This window comes from Carassius gibelio, chromosome B13 (genome assembly GCF_023724105.1).
Source record: "Carassius gibelio isolate Cgi1373 ecotype wild population from Czech Republic chromosome B13, carGib1.2-hapl.c, whole genome shotgun sequence".
Lineage (NCBI taxonomy): Eukaryota > Metazoa > Chordata > Actinopteri > Cypriniformes > Cyprinidae > Carassius > Carassius gibelio.
Window position 1 is genome coordinate 5,202,198 of NC_068408.1, and position 23,175 is coordinate 5,225,372.

The window sequence follows — 23,175 nt, forward strand, 5'->3', positions numbered from 1 at the left end:
ATATATATATATATATATATATATATATATATACGTTTTAAAGCAGAAGCCGACAAGCACCATTGTTGTTTGTGAACGGAAGCCGATTAGTCCATTTTAGTGAATCAGCATGCAGTATTCAGGTCAGGTGACAAGGCTGCTAGTCACTTTGAAAGGACGTGCTAGCTGAGAGGTGTTTCCTTAAAGTGATCGAACATGGATAATTTCAACGAACTTGATGAACGTGAAATCTTCTTCAGGCTCAAAAGGTAAATAAAAATGGAAACTTTTTCACGGAAACTTGCTAAAGCAGCACATTACAGTGGTGAGGGAAAAGCTCTCTGTATTAAGTGTAATCACACCAGCTAAGATTGTCAGGCGACTAAATTGTCAGCTGAGGAGATTGCAAAGATTAAAAGAGTGATTATTTTTTAAACTCTCAAACATGAAACGTGGAGCCAAAAAAAGCGACTGTTGGAGCTATCTGCTTTTGCTATGAAACAAACTTTTAATTTATAGAAAAACATACTTTAAATGAACTTTCATTTTGTAAGCTGCCTGCATTTGTTTGATTTATTATTACTTAACACAACCTGAGAGCAGTTTGAATGATGTTAATTGGAATGCACAATAAAAAAATATGATTTATGAAAATAAATAGTGTTTTCTCCTGTTTTTGCAAAATAACTCTTCATATAAGATACATTGATGTTCAAATGTTTTTTTTTTATTATTATTTAATTTTTGACATAAATTAATGTTTATTCAACAAGGATTAATTAAATTGATCAAACGTGGCAGCAAAGACATTTATAATCTTAATTAAAAATACATATATTTATTTAATATTTATGCCTTTTTGAATATTACCTTTCATGCAGTGTGTCATGTAGCTGTATGTGAACATACAATATCTGCAAAGTTGTGAAGCCGACAGTGCACAATAAATAAAGATATTGTATATATATATATATATATATATATATATTATATATATATATATATATATATATATATATATATATATATATATATATATATATATAAGAGTCGGCTCGCAATCGTCTAAGCGAGTCATCAGAAATTAGAATCTTATACTGTTACTACGTCACAAAGTAACACATTTGCATAATGTCTGCACACTTTCTACATCGCTAACTTGCCTGCCCACAAACAGTCACATTTCCATGTGGTTAACATCATGTTGAGAAGACACTGTATCCTACATTGTGAGAGAAAATTTGTTTTATCACATCTTATTAATACCACAAACTTGTTAACACTAGACATATACAACTGAAACATCCTACTCCAGTCGTGCTTGTCGATCAGCCGTTTCACCATCAAACTCAGCTCCAATTGGTGACGTACAATCGACACTATCTTTTCTATGTGTTGACAAGTCTCCAGGGCTGTCATTCTGTCATGGCAATGATCGTTTTGTTTCTGATACACGCTGTATGCATTAGACCAATTCAGAGCCAATCTCTATGGCTCTAGACTAATCACGAAGGACTGCACCATCTGACCAATCACAGCAGTGAGGGCTCATGGAAGGAGGAGTTTAGAGAGACTGATTCTTTGAACTGCTTTGCACAAGTCATTTACGAATAATTTAGAAATAAGGTAAAATTAATAAAAAAAATCGAGAAAACTGTTTTTTGACTTTGCATGCATGTAAACATGTTTTAAGAGACTCATAAAACAATATTAGCAACCTTAAAATTGCATAATAGAGGTACTTTAATATTTGGGATAATAGAAAACTGTTATTTTTTATCAAATAAATGGTGCCTTCGTGAGCTTAAGACACTTCTTTCAAAAACGTTTGAATTATATATATATTTTAGTTATATAGCTAAAAATAAAGCTAATAAGTGAATTATTAATTATTAATACTCTGTGTTACTGACATGTTGCAAGATACTGTCTTTAGGAAAGTAAATTAAAAATACATTCAAATAATTGATGCATCAAAATGCACCAGAAATATTGATTATATTGCCCAATAACAGTGTTACAAGTGGCTCAACATTTTACAAGTTGCTTCTCAGAAGATGTCTGTACATGCTTCTCTTTAAGATCATGTCCAGTTGTATTTGCTAAAACCATGTCTGCTATAGTTGTCTTTTTTCTCGTTTGTATTCACACTCCTGCTCTTGTTTATATCACCCTCTCTCTATATTGTGACTGTGTGTGCGGGTCCGGATGGCTGTGTTCATTTGTTTGTGTGTGTGATATTGATTTGTTTTTATATTCCATCTCTCTATGCCCCTCTCCATTTGTTTTGTTTCTTTCCAACCCCCCTCCGGCGTGTTCCCCTCTGCTGGCTTGAGACTAGTTTGATAACTCACAGAGAGAACCTTGTTTGCTTCAGATTTAGATGGATGGTTGTATGGGTGAATGGATGGATAGATGGACAGGACTGGGAGGAGAGAAGGCAGAAAGAAGGAGATGTTTGAGAATTGACTTTTTGTTGGATGACAGCATTGCCCACACAAAAGCAGCAAAGAGAAGTCAACAGCCCAGCATGCTCTCAGGTTAGCAGGTTTACCTGATAGGACTGGAACAGCTCCCATACAGCACGCCACCCACGGTTTGGACACAATCACTGAAAATATATATTTCTATAAATGTGCATCCATCTATCTATCTATCTATCTGTCTGTCTGTCTGTCCGTCCGTCCGTATATCCATCCATCCGTCCATCCATCCATCCATCCATGCATCCATCCATCCATCCATCCATCCATCCATCCATTTGTCTATCTATCTGTCTGTCCATCTGTCCATCCGTATATCCATCTATTCATCCGTCCATCCATCCATCCATTTGTCTATCTATCCGTCTGTCTGTCTTTCCATCCGTATATCCATCCATCCGTCCGTCCATCCATCCATCCATTTGTCTATCTATCCGTCTGTCTGTCTGTCCGTTAGTATATCCATCCATCCATCCATCCATCCATCCATCCATCCATTTGTCTATCTATCCGTCTGTCTGTCTGACTGTCTGTCCGTCCATCCATTCATCCATCCATTTGTCTATCTATCTATCTATCTATCTATCTATCTATCTGTCTGTCTGTCTGTCTGTCCGTCCGTCCGTCCGTCCGTCCGTCCATCCAGCTATCTACTGTAAATACTGTAGATAGTGTTATTGGTTGGACTAGAACTCATCCAGACTAGACTGAGGTTGCTCTGGTTCTCCATGATATTTATTTCCTCAGTATCTGACCCAGAGCGAATCCTGTTGCTGAGCGACCACCGCTGAATACTGATGTGAAGATGTGGATTGTCTGCATCCCATGATGCACTGGGTCAGTGTGACAGTGATAGATGTTGACCCGGCTGCAGAGTTAAAGAGAGCTCATCCCTGACGCTGGGCGTTCTCTCCCGCTGAGGAGGAGAGTGGCCAACAATCTGGGGCTTAGACACGCACACTTCCACACGCACACCTGCTGAGAGGGCAAGTGCTTTGTGAGGTCCAGTCATCCACACATTATGTGGTGCACCTGCAGCTGTTAACACAAGGACCTCACGCACACAAACACCTCACACTTAACCGATCAATAATAATCACATCATGGAGAAATGTAATGGCTCTGTCTTTGAGGAGACCTCTCTATTTACCACACTGTTATTTGCTCGCATCCATACAGACACACAGTCTCTCTTTATTTTGAAACAAGGTGATGGTGGGTTATTTTTGGTTTAATATAATGTATTATTTTGACTGATGCATTTCCATCACATTTTCAAGCATAATTATTTCTAAATTCTAAGGCAGCATCACAATACCCAAAATTTGTATCTGTATGATATCATAGTTGAAAACAGTTATGGTATTATTTTCATATAGTTATATTTTTGTAATTAGCCTTTGATTTGAGTCATTTAAGTTTAAATTTTAAAATGTTATTTGCTTTAATCATTTATTGTAAAAACATATTTCAGTTAGATGTCAATGCAAAAAAGTTATATTTTACATGTAAGTTTCTTTTAATTCAATTTTTTTATATTTGATTTTAGCCTTATCTTAGCCTATTACATTACAACAGCAAAGTACAATTCAGTACAATTTTAAACTGGTTTGTAAGCAAGTTTTACTCTACATAGACGTAATATTTAGGCAGTCCTCACAATCTATTTTATTCTGATTGTTTAATTTATTTTAACTGACAAATTTCCATTAGATTTCCAACATATTATAAGACAGCATCACACATTTTATGTCTACCGGTATGTATTATTTTCCAACATAAAGCAATTGTTTTTATTAATTGTATTAATTATTTATATATTACTGTAGTATATATTTAATATTTTGAGCTAGCTTTTATTATATTTTTCAAACTTTCAATTATTATTATTTTTTATTTATATTTCTAATTTATTTTTATTTCAGTTTTAGTAATATTAGTACGCAAACTTATTTGTTGGTTGCCAAGGCAAGATTTAAAATTTTCATGTTTTAAACAAATATTTATGTCAAATTTTATTTCAGGCTATATTTCAGAATAATCTTAGTTAATAATAACAACAAATGATACTTAAAATAACTAATTGCTCTTAAATTGTTCATCGCTGTGGGTTGTGTAAAAGTTTTACTCTACTCTCCAATGAAATGTATTGTAGCAGAATATAAAGATGACTCATTAACTAAATTCCCATGCCTTTTCTAGGCCTACAAAACAGTTCTTAAAATTCCTTGATATCCCTGTATTGTCTAGAAGAGTGGAAACCCATTTTTGAGAAATGTCATGCACAGAATTGCTGAGTTAAGAGGTTTTCTTTGAAATGTTTGAGAGATATTCTCTTCGACTGGTTGTTAGCGCGTTAGCATGTGTGCAGGCCTCATTGTACCACTAATGAGCATCATTAATTTCCACATGTTGACTGACCTCTGATGCCCGCTCAGCCCTGACCACACCATTACACTTGCAAATAAAAGGTTTGGGGGTTTCCACACATTTCTAAACATGTCATGCGTTGCCTCGCAGCTCTTCCTGTCCCAGACTCCCTTTCAAATGCTAATAAGCGACGCAGACTCATTGTTTACAGTGTGTAGGCTGTCGCGGTACATGCCTTTCTCTTCATAATCAAAGCGCTCACCGGGCTGTGACCGCCGGGCTCGGCTGCCCGCAATGCTGGCTTGTATTCCCGGGGGTCCTGAGTTTGAATTCTGTTTAGAGCTTGAAGTGAAGCCCACCATATACAGCTAGCAAACTCTGTTAGCAAAGATGTCGGAGGTTCTTGAGTGCTCATCTGACTCATGGAACATGAGTATGGAGGATGTCATATGAAAATTTTCTTTTCTTGTATTGTTTTGTTCATTTCGGCATGCTTAGGTCATGGATGCTTTTCTGTAAATGTACATACAAGATGATCTGATTTTGACATATCATTTTCTCTCTGTCCTTCAGCTCCTGCGAACGCTCAGATTGTGCATTCTGGGCAGACATGTGTGGTGAAGGAGGACAACATCAGTGAAAGGATCTACACCATCAGAGAAGGGGACACGTTAGTTCTGCAGTGTCTGGTCAAAGGACACCCGCGGCCTCAGGTGAACACAAACACACACTCACTGCACTTCCAATAGTGAGTGGATTTACTTTACAGAAATCTTGTAATAAGCCATGGAACATTCTTTGGGATTATTTTTATTTTAAGCAAATACTTTCCTTCATGGCAGTGTATTTTAGCCCATATTTCTGACAAACAGTGCAGGTCCATATGTCACTTGTAGTATTTATGAGTACTGTATGAGATGTACATCTCTCTAAAAATGCACCTGTCAAAACAAGAAGAAAAAATATAAAACGCACAGACACAGCTTGATTTTGTTCTTCATATTTTTGTTTTGATAGCTTAATGTGCAGAACATTCGTCATTATTTTGACACATGGACACGTGGAGAGAAAACACTTCTGGCGTTCTAGATTAAACTCCAATGGTAAATCTTTCACTGAGGTAAAAGTTAGGAAATAACAACTTATGTTTGCTTCAGTAAACAATACATTTTAATTATTTATTATTTATCTGGTAATTATTATCTTTTTTTATTGATTTTAATCTATGTACATACATGTAATTGTATATATATTATTTCTTTATAATAAATATAAATTTGAATTGCATTATTTTTATAAAATTTTACACACACACACACACACACATACAAACACACACATATTTGTATGAAATATACAATTAGAATACATATAAATGTTATATATAGTTAAGTGTATTATTTTTTTAATCAAATGACAACTATAATAAATACAAAGTTACATTATTAAATTATATAATCTTTAAATTATATATATATATATATATGCATAAGTAAATACATTTTATTTTGAAGTTAAATCATAAAAATCTATTAAAATAAATGATATAAACATTTTGCATACACAGCAACACACAAGATATGAACTTGTTGACAGGTTTTTGAGAGCTCAGCCTTGACACACAGCCAGAGGAACCACTGTAGCTCTATATGAACCGTACAGTTTTTGTGCGTATGTGTGTCACGTATCTGATAACAGAGGACTGTAGAAACTGAAGGAGAGAGGGTCTGTCAGTAGACTTTAGGCTTTTTTTAGGCTTGTTTTGGTGTGTGAGTGTGTGTTATATAAGGTAAGGGTGAGCTGATAACAGTAGGAGGTGTGAAGAGCATAGCTCCCACAGGCGCTCTGTCCACTGCCATCAGGTCACTTTTTACACACGCATCTTCCTAATGACCTGTCTACATATATTAGTGCTCCGGGTTGCATCAGCAGAACACCGATCTGATCTAAATTCCATCAGTTTTCCCTCCTGTGGTCCTGAGAACGAGTGCACGGAATAAAGAAGTTGCTTTTCATAACATGATCCACGATTTCCATTAGAAATGTCAGGACATTACGATGACAACAAGCTGAATATAGGAGTGTAATATAGTGTGTGAATATAGTAACAGTTTCTGAATAAAAACTAATGAGGATATTAATGCATATACTGTAGGACATTATTGCCTGCAGTGCTGGGCCTTCACGGGTCACTAGATAGTGTGCTTATCTGTGTGTGTGTCTAGATATTTGTGACTGGATTTTGTATGGCTTCAGGGCACATGCATTGAGATGTGTATTGGTGTATTTTGCCCTTCACTGAAGTGCAGTTTATATTAGGGTTGATGCGCGTTTGCGATCTGTATAAACTTTATGTGTAAAATATTTTTTGTAGAAAGACAGACAGTCGATTGTCAGTTTGGCACATTTGTGTAATGCTCAGTGGTGTATGGTATCATTTCAGTACTGGCAAGATGTATCCCTATGACCACTATCAACTTATTTTAAACATAGGAACTAAATATATATAGATTTTGATGATATAAAATAGTATGTTTAGCCAAACTTAAAACAAAAAAAAGTAGGTTTTATTCCACAAGTATGCATTAAACTGATCAAAATCAAATACATTTATAATGTAACCATATAATGTTCTATGTGTAATGTACATACTTAAATTAAAGTTTTAAATTAACTTTATGCATTTAGCAGACGCTTTTATCCAAAGCGACTTACAGTGCATTCAGGCTAACATTTTTTACCTAACGTGTTAGGAATAAAATAAATAAATAAATAACTAAAATAATTGTAGCCTGAATGTACTGTAAGTCTCTTTGGATAAAAGCATGTACTAAATGCATAAATATGAATGTAAATGTATTGGTTTCAACAAAAAAAAAAAAAATTAAACAGGACAACTGTTTTCAAAATTGATAATAATAAGAAAGGTTTATCTAGCAGCAAATAAGAATAGTAGAATGATTTCTGAAGGATCTTGTGACACTGAAGACTGCAGAGTAATGATGCTGAAAATTCAGCTTTGCATCACAGGAGTAAAAGACATTTAAAATGAATCAAAATAGAATACAGTTGTTGTAAACTGTAAAACGTATATATTTTTTTAATATTTTACTTTATATTTGTTTAAATAGATGCAGCACTGGTGAGCATAAAACACTTCTTTCAGAAACATAAAGTCTTACTAACTGGAGACTTTTGAATGGTAGTACATGTTTTTACTTTCCACCAGTACTGGAGTGTTCACCAGCTCTGGATTTAGAGTATTTAGTTATGTAAAATGTGTCGTAAGCCCCTTTCACACATACAGACTTTCCTGGTAATTTCCTGGTGCATTGTCTTAAAGTGATCATGTGTGAACAGGTCCTTTGAAAAAATACCGGTAAATTCGTTCAAGCAATTTACCAGTAAAAGATGTTAAGAACATGCTGAAGTTAGACGTCTTCTCTGGGCCAATCCAGAGCATTTAAACTCAAAATACAATGGCTCTGATCCATGATAACATTCTGACGCAGATGGGACATTTACTCCACACTGTGTAGTCATCTTAAGCTTACATCTGATCAGACAGAACGCGTTTTTTGTGGTTTTTATTAATTTAGAAAAGAACAGTGCACTACGGTTTGTTTATGTTTCTAAGCAAACACCGAATCAGCTGTCTTGTCAGTCTAATTAAGAATTATTGCGCAGGAGCTCTAAAATCTTTGGTGTGCTGTTAAGTAAACTGTCATATTAGCAGAAACCTAAAAAAAATACTGCTCTGGGCAACCAACGACAGCTACCACAAGTTTCTTCTCCATCATTCCAGTGTCCAGAGCAACTCGTAACATTCGTCCCCACAACAGAAGGCCCGCCTCTCCATTCATTTGACTGGACAATGAAAAGAAAAAGCGAATTATGTCATGTGCTTTTCTGCTCAGAGTTGCTTTATTTCAACTTCAGGCACTCGGAGCACTTGTACAAAAACGCAAGGCACATCAAGCACCAAAAAAGATCTCTGCCAATAGAAAACAATAGAAAACAATTTAAAACATTTAAAATGTTTCACTGCAAAAAAACGTGTTCTGGCCTTACGATGTCTCTGGGCCAAAAGCAGCTGCATGAATGTGAACGTTTGACATAAAAATCCAAAAAACATTTAAAAAAATAAAAACAACACTGATTGCATTTATCCCTCCATGTTTACGTACACAACACCGGGAGTCGCAGCCATTTAGACATCATTTCTGGATAATGATCTCACAGAATTTACCTGAATTTTGGAATGTATGTGTGAATGGTGCTTTAGCAGAAAAAGACAGAACGTCGTTGCCTGTTGTGAACAGTGCATTTTTTTTATTTACTGGTAAAGTCAGTACTCATAATGTGAGTACTGAGTAATCAAATGGCTGCATGGTGATATTCAGTATGATGTTTATATATGTTCTTCAAGTATTTGAGTAACTGTGTTATTTTCATACATACTAAAATAAATTATTTAACTTATTGATTTCAGAAATCTTCTATTTGTCCAGTGTTAACCCTTAGATGACCATTGGATTTGTGATGGGTTGTGATGGGTAATGGCTATCTATCTATGATGACGGTAATGCTGGGAAAGAGATCTGGGCTGATGGGGACATTGGGTTGTGGTGTGTGTGCTGTATCCCAAAGGGAGTGTTGAGTTGCTCTCTGCATCGGCGTTCTGCAGCGGTGTCCAAAAACATGATACTGTTTTGCCCCTCCTGCCCCCTGCCTTTTTCTACCACATCATGTTTTTTTTTTTTTTTGCTCTGGGTGATTAACAGAAAGGCAGTAAAGGTCAGCCGTCTTCAAAATGTCAGAACACAGCCGCATGTCCATTACTCTATGAACCCATTTGTTGTCCATTTTAATCCACTTATAGGCTGAAAAATGTTATTCATGATCACACAACTTCTATATTGTAAAAATGAAGAATGAACCATAGGTATATGTAGATATATGTATGTATATGTAGATGATATATTGGATTTTCAGCTAATTCAGTTAGCTGCACATTCGAAGAGGATATACTGTACACATTCTCTTAACACTTGAATATATATACACTAACATTCATGGGGATAGTCGTGGCCTAATGTTTAGAGATTTGGACTAGTAATTCAAAGATTACGAGTTTGAGTCAGCTGACACTGAAGCCTGGAGATATGATGCTGAAAATTCAGCTTCGCATCACAGGAATAAATTACTTTGTAAAATACATTCAAAGAGAAAATGGTCATTTTAAATTGTAATAATATTTTACATTATTACTGTTTTTACTATAACTGTTGATATACAGAACACTCTGAGGAGCAAAAGACTTTAAAAGTCTTCATTTGCTCCTATTATCTCACTGCTGTCTAGAAGAAAAAATTAATTTCTCATTTGTGATTCTTCTCTGATCTACTACAGTATGTATCAGAATGTCCAAATCAGGCCCGATTCACCATACTGTTCAGTAGACTTGCAGCAGAAGAAAAAGTAAGTAAGCGAGTCTGTTGGGCAGTGTGAGTCAGCAGTGATTGTGTTTAAGGTCATTGGGAAGGTCTAGTGGTGTTGGAGATATAGCTGTTCACAGGACTCGCAGTTCACATCCTATAGCATTTCTGTCACATGGACATCGGCAGCTAAATGCACAGCCTTTAGTAATACAATAGCAGCCTAAATGGCTTTTCTGAAAGAGATCCCACTCCGCACATTACTTATTCATACTGCTGGTCATTGCAACCTTGGGCCCGATCAGAGAGAGAGTGAGAGAGAAGAACAAAGAGAAAAAGGGGGATTGGTATAGAAGTTTGAGATGAGGGGAGTAGAAGGAGGGGTCGTCTGGGTTTGGTTTCTGTCCTTGAGAGTGCAGTGCAGAAGGATCAATACACTTCTGAAAACAGAAAGATCAGATGGCAAAAAAATCACTCCACACCACATACAGATCAAGACACAAGGTCATACGACAACAGAGAGACAGAGAGCAGAAAACACAGGCCGTGGATCAGTTCCGAAAACAACTGTTATATCTCCAGAGTTTGAGGAAGTTTGTCTTTTTGGCCACTTTTTTTGTTTGTAAATAAATATTTGTTTTCTTGATGCGTGTGCTATTGGAATCACATGTTTGGGCGAGATATATCTTTATTATCCAGGAAACTTTTTTATTATCTAACAAACTTTATTGCAATCAGGGTTGCATCTATCTATCTATCTATCTATCTATCTATCTATCTATCTATCTATCTATCTATCTATCTATCTATCTGTCTGTCTGTCTGTCTGTCTGTCTGTCTGTCTGTCTGTCTGTCTGTCTGTCTGTCTGTCTGTCTGTCTGTCTGTCTGTCTGTCTGTCTGTCCGTCCGTCCGTCCGTCCGTCCGTCCGTCCGTCCGTCCGATAGATGCCTGCAACCATGCCTGCAATACAGTTTGTTAGATATCAAAAATAAAATGATGGATAATAAAAGTTGACTGTAAAAAAACATGAATGTAGTTTAGGTTTCTGAAGAGTGTTTTTGAAGCTCAAAGTGGGCGGAGCAGGCCATCGCCATCTTCACAACATGTCACCACGCGTCAATCCTGGATATTCAAAAAATGGAGCTAGTTGCAGAAACCATGGCTTCCTATTTTGATGGTGGAGACAGCAGCGACAATCCACCTGTCACTCAAGTGGCCACGCTCTTAATTATGCAGAACATTAAGGCTTAGTATAATTTAAACGGGTGAGTTATACAATAAAAAAATAAATAAAATTAACACCCCTCACGGTTGTCATGAAGGGCAAAACGAGTATATAGACATCCATCCATCCATCCATCCATCCATCCATCCATCATTCTAGTTCTTAAAAGTTAGTGTATGTAGGCATTTTTTTAAGCTTTTGTTAAAAGAAACTTTTTTGTCTTGATTTTTTTCTTATTGAGTTTTATCTCATTGACTTTAATTTCTAATTTCTTTGAATTTTCCTTACATTCAAATTTAAATTTTGATTCTGCATCCTGTTTTTACTACTGCAGTTTTTTTTAGTTGAAGGTAGCATACACTACACATTATTTTCTTTTCTTTTTTCTTTTCTTTTCTTTTCTTTCATTAATATGGCCCTGTATGGAGACAGACAGGAAACAGTATAGCAGACCGAGGAAGATGAGGATGAAGGTTGTGATGGTGAAACACTTAAAGAGCAGAAGGAATATTAAAGGAGTGTGCTGGAGCAGTGAGTTGTGTAAAGCCTCCAGTGGTAGAGTGTTGTAGAATGCACAGTTCTCATTGGCACCTCAGTGTGTAAGGCATCTAAATGCATTACACCAGACGGCTTCGCACAGAAACACTGTTTAACAGCCTCTGATTGGCCACGAGAGAGAACGAGTTAAAGGAGGAGGGTTAGACACCAACGTTTTATCTTGTACCAGATGTCTCGTTGTAGCATTGGTAATAGCGGGAGGGAGAGACGCGGTCATCATAAATGTTTGAAAAATGTTACTGGATGAGTAAACACTGTTTTAAAGAGGTCACATTATAAAAACATATTTTTTGAACTGAAACAGTTTGATGAACTGTGTAGACATTTGCAGTTCAGAGCAGTTGTTGAAACTAGGCTCTAAAAACCTGTAATTTGAAAGCAGGTGTGTTAGTGGTTCATAAGTTAGTGAATTAGAAGTCATTTACATATATAAATCTTAAAGGTACAGTAACATAAAGAGCCTGTTTAATGTGTTGATTCAGAGGGAGAACGGAAAACTTAATAATTTAAAACTAACTACAGAGTTTTTTTATTATTTTTATTTTTTTATTTGGTTTAACATTGTTTCAGTGCAAAACACTTTATGGAGAATATGCTGTTTACTTTAACTGAGCCGATTGTTTCTTTTAAGTATCACCTTTGTCTTGTTTCTTCTGTCCTTGTGGAGTATAAATAGTCAAATTGGCAAGTACAGTAAATGTGTAAAGCTATAAAATGAATGTGGATAACAAACGAGATTATTTGGTCTTGGAAGTATTTGATGTGAAATATTTAAGTTCATAATGAGATCTTTGACCAGATTGTTGAGTTCTCATTTGTGATTTTTTTCCCCCAGTAGAAAACCAAACCTTGAGAAATGTCACTTACTTTAATCAATCTCCATCTATCACATCTCCTTTCAGCATTATCTTGATCTAACTGTTCACATTACATTCTGTCAGCGTTCTGCCGCTTGCCTCAGTCAGCACTGACATCATCACCGTCATCATAACCGTGTTCCTGTAGCTCATCTGCTAAAGTGTGTCTCTTGTGTTGCCAAGCTTGTGTTTTCAATTCCCAGGGAACACACATGATGGTAAATGGAGGCCTGTTTGTGGAAAAGCCAATGCTAGGAATGCAGTAATCATCAACTTCTTCATTGCGATTCAGTTTTCTTGTTCCAGACATTGCTTTCTCAAACTGATCGATTGCTGTTGATTGCCATCCAAGATGAACTGGATCTCCCCTTGATCAAGCAGTGTGTTTAACTCAGCGCTCAGTAAGTCAGTGATTATAGAACATCACAGATGGATCGGACATGTCTCTGATGAACTATGAGTCGGTGAAATCCTGTAAGTCAGGCCTAGCCAGACTTTTGACTGAGGCCTTAAATACTGACCCTCACTGCAGTTTTTGTGGCCAAGAACCATCAGCTTAGATGAGAAGAGACCATCTGAACTTTAAGTATTTTATCTGCATATGTTCAGATGAAAGTAATGAGAGCTGCGTGACACAGAAAGTTATAAAAAGTTATGTTTTTGGGGGGGAATTCTGAAAGAAAGAAATAAGATTTTTTTTTTTTTTTTTTTTGCTGTTTAATGTGCTCTTGCTTTGCTGTTGTTAAGGGCATGAAAAATGAGTGAAATTACATTTCTGTGCAGAATAACTGCATGTTAATAAAAATAAATGGCAAGAGTATCTTCAGTATTTCCATGGGAGGAGCTGGAAAAGGTACATATGCACATCTTTTAGTATTATTATATAAGTGCTTATTCAAATTAGCTTTTTAAATATATATTGAGTTTAATTATTGTTTTAGTAAGTAAAGGTGCTCATTTTGATTAGTTGATTTTTTTATATTTCTAATTAGTGTTTTTTGTTTGTTTTGTTTTTCAGTTTTAGTTTTTGTCATTTAAACACTTCAACTTAAAAAAAAGGTTTTTAATCTAATATTTATTTTATTATTATTTTTTTAAATTTCAGATTTATTTCAGTTAAAATAATAATAATAATAATACTTTGTTTTAGATTTAGTTAACAGTAACAGCACTGATTATTCATATTTTAAAATAAACATATTTGATCAAATAATAAATATTTTCCAATAATGACTTAAACATAGTATATATATATATATATATAATGCTGCTTTTAAATGTATTGAACGGTTGCATCAAGTTTGATGCCATTGGTTCTCAGTTTGAGCATTACCGCAGAGAGGAGTATCATAACAGTAGAAATTCTTGCATGGTTTCTGAAGACTTGAAATGAAACGCATGGTCTACTTTTATGATGCTTTTTTGTGGGTCTTTCATTTTCCAAGATTTGACATTATGCCTCAAACCTTTTGTTTCACAAAAATCCCAAAATAAAATTGTAATAGAAATTTTGGACCCACTTTATATTAAGTGGCCTTAACTACTATGTACTTACATTTTAATTAATAATTTAGTACAATGTACTTATTGTGTACATACATGTTTTTACATTTTACTTATATTTAAAAAAATGACATGTAATTACAACTGTATTTAATTTCTGTAATTACATTTATAATTACACTGTTGACCCATACTTTACACCTTAACCCACCCTTAAACTTACCCATACCTCCAACCCTCTCCCTAACCTTACCCCATCCCACCTCAATAGGAGCAAAAGTGTTTTACAATACAATATGAACACAATAAGTACATTGTACTTATTTTTTATGTAAGTACATAGTAGTTAAAGCCACCTAATATAAAGTGGGACCGAAATTTTAAACGATAACAATATTTCAGTTTTGGCATGAACAACTTCTCTTGATAAAATGTGGATGTAAACCTGGCGGTTGCTTTCTGTAGGCTTGTTTGTAGGACAGAAGTGTGATCTTGAAGGTGTGCAGCATCAGGCCACAGAAGGACTAACGCTGTGTACATCCCACGTGCAGCAGATATATCTCTGCCCTCATTGTGTCCGTGAGCAGAAAAAGCCACCTCACACTTTACACACTGATTTATAATGTTTGGCGTGGGTAGTTTAATAGAGCTGCTGTTTGTGTAACATATGGAGAGGTTTAAATACTCCGCAGCGCTGCGTGTTATTTGATTAGGATGGGTTTCAGTGAACAGAGGTGCAGTTCAGAACGGGAGATGAGCTGGCAAAATCTGACACTTCTTTCTTTCCTAATGTTTTAAATTTCTCTTCAGGCATGCTTTTAGTTTGCTAAACATTAGCACTGGACATCTGGTAATTCATGCACAGATTTGGAAAGGATTGCATGCTTTATAATTATTAATAGTGTTGTAGTATCTGTTATCTGGATCTGTTGATGTGTGCTCAAGATACTTGCATTACAATATCTCTATATATTAGGAAATATATATAGTCTATAGACTTAATTATAGCTTTATAAATGTCATTATAGTTATATATATATATATATATATATATATATATATATATATATATATATATATATATATATATATATATATATATATATATATTCTTCTGCTCATTTATTTGACCAAAACACAGTAATGTTACATAATATTAATAGAATTTACAAGAACTGTTTTCTATTTGAATATATTGTAATTTAATGTAATTTAGTCCTGTGATGCAAAGCTGAATTTTCAGCATCATTACTCCAGTCTTCAATGTCACATGATCCTTTAGAAATCCCTCTAATATACAGATTTACTGCTCAAGTAACATTTCTTCTTATTATCAATGTTAAAATCAGTGGTGCTGCTTAATGTTTCTCTGAAAAGCATGATACTTATATTGATCGTATAGACTACTGCAATCAGTGTATAATATTACATGTGCTTCAAGCCCCCAGTCATAAAAAACTGAAATCTGATTGTTTAAACTTACATTTTTTGCTTAGTAAAAACCTTCATGATAATGAAAAAAGACTGGGATCCTGCTCACCGAGTCTGTTTATTTGACGATAATGACCCGTAATTATCCTGAGTATTGCATGGCTACTTACTGAATAAATAGCGTACACCTTTTAGGCTAATTGTACATTTTACATGATTTGTTTGACTGGTTTTGCAACACTTTAGCAATACAAATGGATAGTTTCTGTCATGCCAATAAAGCTCAAAATTGAATTGAGAGAGCGAGAGTGAATAAGAGAGAGAGAGACAGGGAGAGAAAGGAATACGAGATTTTAGAGTAATACACAGTGTAAAGCTAAGCTGCAAACGTTGAGCTTTTGTGAGTAGTAATCACTCTTCACCGATTTAACATGCTCACACATAAAAAGCCCAGCAATGAGCATTAAATACGCTTACAGTACAATATCCAGCGCTAGAACTGAAGAGGACCACAGCCGCCCAGATTTAAGCAGGCTTGACAGGCATTAAGCAATAAACGTCTCTTTGCGGATGCTTGACTTGAATTGGTGTCACTCGCAGAGAACTTAATTTATAGAAGCAGTTATAGGATAGGCGGGAAGAGAAAACCTGAAGCAGAGCGAGAGAGAGAGAGAGGGTTTGGAAAAATGGGAGTGGGATGATAAAAGCAGGGCAAGCTTTCCATGAGGATGTCAGGTAAATGTATTTTATGATTTCAGTTTAGCACTGAAACTGAAAAATTACAACGAAATTGACCTCAATTAAAAAAAAAAAAAAAAAAAAAAAAGGTTGTTTATTGTCCCAGGAAAAACCTTTAACATCCGTGAAACCTTATAGTGGAAAAAGGTTCTTTATATTATTAAAATGCCCTTCACGCTACTAAAATCATAGTACGTTTTCACTGAAAGATTATTTAGGGAACCCAAAAAGGTGGTTCTGTGGCATTGCAGCTGCATGTTACGGCTTCTTTATGGACATTTTTGTCAGTAAAATAACAGTCTGTGGTTTTCTGTGGTCAGTGGTTGCTGTTAAATATCGACTATAATGGAATATATATATATTTTTTAATTGTTTATTGCAAATGATTTGTTCCTTCACAAAACATATTTTAAATGGTCATCAGTGAAAGAGGATTTTGGGGCCGTTCACATATCACGTCTTTTGCGCGCTCAGATTTGTTATTTCCATTGTAGGCGCGCGGTATGCGCGCTCATAAAGGAAGCATTTGTTGCGACGCGCTCGTTTTTCCAGGCGCGTCCGCACCGCATCGAGTTAAAAACATTTAAACTTTTCAGAATGCCGCAAGCGCACTGCGGGTCATGTGACAAGAACTAACCAATCAGCTACATTCTTTTCCTGTAACAACGTTAAAAGCTCATCCAAGATGAAAGGAACAGCTGATCATAGTTGTATATGGATTGCCATTTTGAAATAAATTTAGTAGCAGAGCTACTGCAAGCGATTTTTAGAGCTGCAAATCCATTTATCCTTTGTTGAAATTTCTGCGTCTTCATGAAGAGAGCACGTCAAGGTTGCTTGGCAAAGGCAGATGCCTCAGGGGTGCAACTGCCCGAGCGCTTTGGAAAGAAGGAGAAAACGGCACCCCTAGCGTTTTCCATGCGTTTTTAGGCACGATATGTGAACAGCCCCTTATGCAGCCAGGTCATGCAGTTATGATTATAACCATCCCTTGGTCAGCGCTTTAGGGACATTGATATATATCATAGTATACGATTCTAGTTTAAATTAGTTTTTTTAAACTAGTTTTTTTGTCTGTTTCTTAGTTTGAATTTTAAAGTTTGAGTATTTAAATTAAATTAAATTAAGTTGGATAGCATATCAGAAGGTTGAACAGCATATTGCGAGGGTGATTTTAAACTAGAGACAGATGAAGAACGCTAGTGTACAGCTAAGAGAGACTCATGGGATTTCTTTCCCAAGAGCAGGCAGAAAAGACTGTGTGAAGAAAGAGGGAAACAGACAGACAGGGTTTGCACAGCCGGTTGGGATCTCTGGAGCAGTAAAACATGGTCATGTGGGGCAGCTGTTGATGTCGCGAAGGGCAGCGTTGTCTCTTTCTCTGGTTCATCTGTTTCATGACCAATTTCTTCCTCTGTTACGTTTCCTGTAGCTGCAGCATTCCGGTGTCTGTTGCCATCAGCTGTCCTCTCCTTTCTCTTCTCTTCGTGTCACTGAGGCTTTGAAAGTTTCTGTGCCTCTGTGACTTTGCGTTGCTGTAAGTGAGCCGTCTGAGGCCGCTGTAATGATAGCCTATCCAGAGCCATCTGTCTTACATCTGCCAGCGCCGGCCCTCTGAGAGCCACGATGAATCAACACAATGATGGCAGAGTTTTGGGCTGCTGAGAAAACAAACAGGACATTTTTTGAACATTCACAACCAATGGTGGATCCTTATATAGGCGGCGACGCAGATCAGAGGTTTAGCTCACTTTGAACTTGAATTGAAAGGGAGTTGTGATCTACAATAGCAACTTTTCTCATTAGAAGGTTAAAAAAACTGTATGCAAATGTATATACAAAAACATTGGCTATCCTGTAGCTTTAAGAAGTTGTTCACTATTTTTAATTATCATTTAGTCTCCATTAGTCTATGGACCCTACAGAGGAGAAGCAGTTTAGAAGAAATAAAAACTGTATGCACAGTTCAGAAATGAGACTCACTGATCATGACACAACACAAGTTTTAAAAGAAACTTCTCACTTTGTGGGTCTGCTCAGAGTTGTAGGTTAAGGAGGACTACTATGCTTCAATCTACACAATAAAGTGGCACAACTTTTTAGTGATTTTGCCCCATCAAACAGCCTCCGAGCAGCTTTTCTGTCCTTTGCCACCGAGAGGATAGGTTCCTCCCAGCAGGAGCTCTCTCTCCCTTCCTCTGTGTTAATTTCTCACCCACCACACCTGATAAATGAACAGCAGCTGTGTCCCAAATCCACAGGCAAATAAACCTGAATAAACACAAAGCTTGTCGTTTACACAGGTCGGTGTAATCCCATAATCCTTTGCACGTACGCCTAACCTTCCCGCTGCCCCCAGCGCTGCCAGCTCCAATCGGCTGCTCACCCGTGTGGCACCCTGTTCAGAGGTGACCCCGGCTATAATGGAAGCAGCTTACTGATGTCCAGAGGTGGAGAGGTGGAGAAGATTACACAGGCTTTAGTTTGTGATTTTCACTTGACCTTACAAACTCCATGCAAAGATTGTTTGAAGGAGTCAAAAGAATGATTGAGATGGATGAGACTCTGATTACAGACAGTAATCATGTACTTATGTTAGGGTCAAACTTATTGAGTCCCACTGTGCATGCTCATCACCTTTGTGACCAGTCTTTTTATGCTGAACTGTACTTTTTTTCCACACTTTTAACTCTTCATTCAGTTACTTTGTAGTCGAAAAGATATTATAATATTCTGTGTTTGCATGGTTATTATTTAAAGGTTTATTAATTTATGGGTCTGTATGTACATTTTCCTAAAATATTTGCATTTTATGATTTTAACATATTTTAAATCAACATGTTAACATGTAATCAAGTTTTTAAGACTATTATTTTTATGGACATATGCTGTATACTTATACAGTAAAGTCTGAAACCACATTGAAAATATGATACTATAAATTTATATTACAATGTGTTCTTATTTTGATTTGGATATTCCAAGCTCTGATTTATTTGAAATAGTTTTTTATTGATCTAAATGTACAAATACAGTAAAGTCTGAGACATTATTGTAACTCCGCAACTTTTTTAAAATTTATAAATAAACGTAACGCTTCAGTTTCCCTGGAAATTGAAAACAAATAAAACTTTTTTGTTCACAAAATGATTATTTAGATGGTTTACATGTTCTTGGTTACAATCAAATGTGAGCAAATCGAAGCTATTCTCTTAATTCCACAACTATGCTGTAACAAGGACACCTTCAAATAAAGTGTAGCTGTGAAACATGCTGAAAATAAATTGTTTTGCATATTTATTGTAAGCTTATGAGTCTCTGAATGTCGCCCCCTGCAGGTGCGGTGGACCAAGACAGCAGGCAGCGCTTCCGACAAGTTCCAGGAGACGTCCATCTTCAATGAGACTCTACGCATCCCCAACATCCAGAGAGTGCAGGGCGGCCGCTACTACTGCAAAGCTGAGAACGGGGTGGGGGTGGCTGCCATCAAGTCCATTCGTGTAGATGTACAGTGTAAGTGATAGGGCCACGATCCCTCCTCTTCCCGGCCTGATCCCTCCAGGATTTCCTGCAGGAGGTGAATCAGTGTGAACTCTCCAGAGACCCATCTCTGTCCCAGTGCTGGGTACTGGTGTGGGAGGTTATGGAAAGCGGGAGGGGAGCTGCCAAGACAAAAGAGGAAACAAATTATAGCAGCCAGCAGCTTTTGAGGAGATTTAATAAGCTGTGATTGATGGACATATGGGCTGCACTGGACAGATGCGTCTGGAGAGTTCGGGTGAATGAATTGGAAGGATCTCGAGTGAGAGTTGAAGCTGTAGTTCAGGCAGGGTCACACTCTTTATGTGTGTAAGGGATTCCCTGCAGTGCTGCCCAGCACCACTGACCCACTGTCCCACTGAGCCAAGGGTCAGGTCAGAGGCGACAGCCAGACCCCACAAAAAACACCTACAATAAACTCCTCACACTCTCAGATCAACCTCACATGTATTTTTACAATTTTATTATTTTTTATTGAACTGGATCTCTTCTCAAATCAACTCTCCCTAACATTTTTGTCTCGTTTTTAAATTTCATTCATAGTTATCTGAAGGTGAAAAATAATGTAAAAAAAAAAAAAAAAAAAACAGTCTGCAATTTTTTTTTTCATTTTAAGTTTCTCTAGAGCTGTTACATTCAACACTAACAACCTTAATGGGTGTTCAGTCTTAACTAGTTTTTTACTTTATGTATTAAAATAAATGAAATACAATTTATTAGAATGTATAAAAAGTTATAAGTAAAAATATGCACCTAATTTTATACATAAATAATGATATATATAGTTGTATATTTTTGATGCATACTGTATATAAGTATATGCAGTCTATTAATATATATTTTGTATTAAAATAAAATGCATCTTTTTTACACAGCTGAAATCGTAAATATTATTTAAATATACAGTATTCATGTCCAAAAACATAATTTTTGTTATAACATTTTTAGATTATCTATAATCAAATTTTCTCTCAAATTTTCATTGAAAATTTTGTCTTTTTTTTTATACTGAATATAAATAAATAAATAAATAAATAAATATATACAGCAGAAAACAGCAGTTGAAATGCAGTGGAAAATTGTAAAAAGAAACATCAGTTTACTGCATGCTAGCATAGAAAAACAATTAATCAGTTAATTAAACAGACAGTTAAGTGTGGTGGAATGCAAAAACTGGCCCTTATTCTTTCACCCTCATGACTTTGTACGTCTCTGTTGCAACATATCGTAACCCCTCACAGACTTTTGTATGCTTAATTTACTTCCAGCCGCTAACACACAGCAAGCGTCTGCCGTATTCTGCGATATTCGACCATCACGCTTCCCCCATGGCCCCTCCTCGTCCCTCAGAGGATGGATGTGTTGTTCCATAGGGTTCCCTGGGGGCGGATGATAATTGTGTAGCAGGTAAACAGGGCAGGCTGACCGCTGCTCTGAGTGGAAGCACTCCTGACGGGTGATGCTTGTTCAATTTTCCCCCAGCGGCTCCGTGTGGCTCTCCGGATAACTTTAGCACCACAACACCGGCAATTAGACTCAGCCTGACCAGAGCGACGAGGCACGGCGCGGACCACCCACCACAAACACACACACACACATACACAATGTCTCCCCTCAATCTTCTACAGCACCAAACCCTATTACTGAGAGAAAAGAGAAGTAAGAGAGCAAGTGTGAGCTGTGAGATGGAAAGGTGAGAGGTACAGAAGGTGTGAGAGATAAAGATGGAAGAATTACGGAAGCGGGATTGAGAGGATGTTAGGAAAGGCATGACAATAAGAGCCTCGGAGTGGCCTGATTCTTTTGTTAGGCTGAATAAAAGATCCATGACGCTTTTATAGCACAAAGCCAGCGTTCGCACACGGCCGGTTTGACACAAGCAGAGTTTTAAGAGTTATTTTTTTGGAAAAGTGATGACAAATCTCTTTTTCCATTACCTCCTTTTCCTCCGAGGTCTCTATTGGTTCAGGGCTATGTCCAGGGGCATTTTGATGTGTTCTGTTAAAGGGACTTTGATATATCCAGTCACTGTTCCATGTGTGCTGTGCTAAAGCTTTTTGCCTGATTTTATGTCAGCATATTTCATCTATTTAAGCTCAGCCTGGCACATGTTACAGAGCCAGACAGCCTTAGTTAACATCAAAGAGAGAGCGAGAGATGCAGGAGGAAGTGAGAGGTACAGAGCAGCACAAAACTACATATTTTCAAAATGAAATAGTCTGCGCTTTGTCAGAATGATTATTCAGATAATTAGGTATAATTAGGCTGCTTTAGGGGTTTGCTTTCAAAAACTTCTGGATGAGAGGGGTTAGAGGCATACGTTTAAGAGTAATATCCGTTAACTAGACATATTGTAAACCGCAATTCTAATCTCATAATTTTTTTTTTATTCTTGTTTTACAGTAAAAATATGTAAAAATCATTGAATAGGATATGTGCTTAATAAATTGTCCAAAAATAGCATAATGTATTAAGACATGTCTTCTTAACTATATTTCCACCTTCTAACTAAAATATATAAAAAATAGTTGTTTCATTAAAACTATTTTTTATTTTAAATTAAATGTAATTTTATTTTTAATTTTTATTAATTTTAATTTTTAATTTTTATTAATTTTAATTTTTAAATACATATATATATATATTTTGTATATAAAAGTAATATTAATATAATCTTTTGATATTTGCACAACTTTAATTCTTTATTTTGTGTGTGTTTCATGATTTTTTTTACTGGAAAATGAGACAAAAATATTAAGCAAATAATCAAAATTGCATGTTGTTGTAATAGATATTATAAAAAGTATTATTACTATAATTAAAGAGTAAACCTATTTGAAAATATATATGAAGACAATCTTACAAGACACATTTTGGGATAAAGACTTTTTTGACAGTGTAGTCAGGCGTTTAGAGACTAGTCGCTGATCCTGACCAATCCTGTGCAGCTAAGGCAGTTATTGATGGGAACTGAGAAGCCGTTAAACACACACACACACACACACACACACACACGGACTCAGTAGGTGTTTTATTTTTTGTGGGCTGGCCA

General features: G+C 36.1%; 1 protein-coding gene across 1 annotated transcript in view; it reads left to right on the forward strand.

The window, feature by feature from the left end:
* The window catches only part of LOC127970304 (MAM domain-containing glycosylphosphatidylinositol anchor protein 1-like), a 183,599-nt gene that overhangs the window by 40,477 nt on the left and 119,947 nt on the right, over nt 1-23,175 (forward strand). Inside the window, exons 3-4 of the mRNA XM_052572802.1 lie at nt 5,406-5,545; nt 19,922-20,096. Of these exons, the coding sequence (XP_052428762.1) occupies nt 5,406-5,545; nt 19,922-20,096 (315 nt within the window). The remainder of the gene's footprint in view (nt 1-5,405; nt 5,546-19,921; nt 20,097-23,175) is intronic.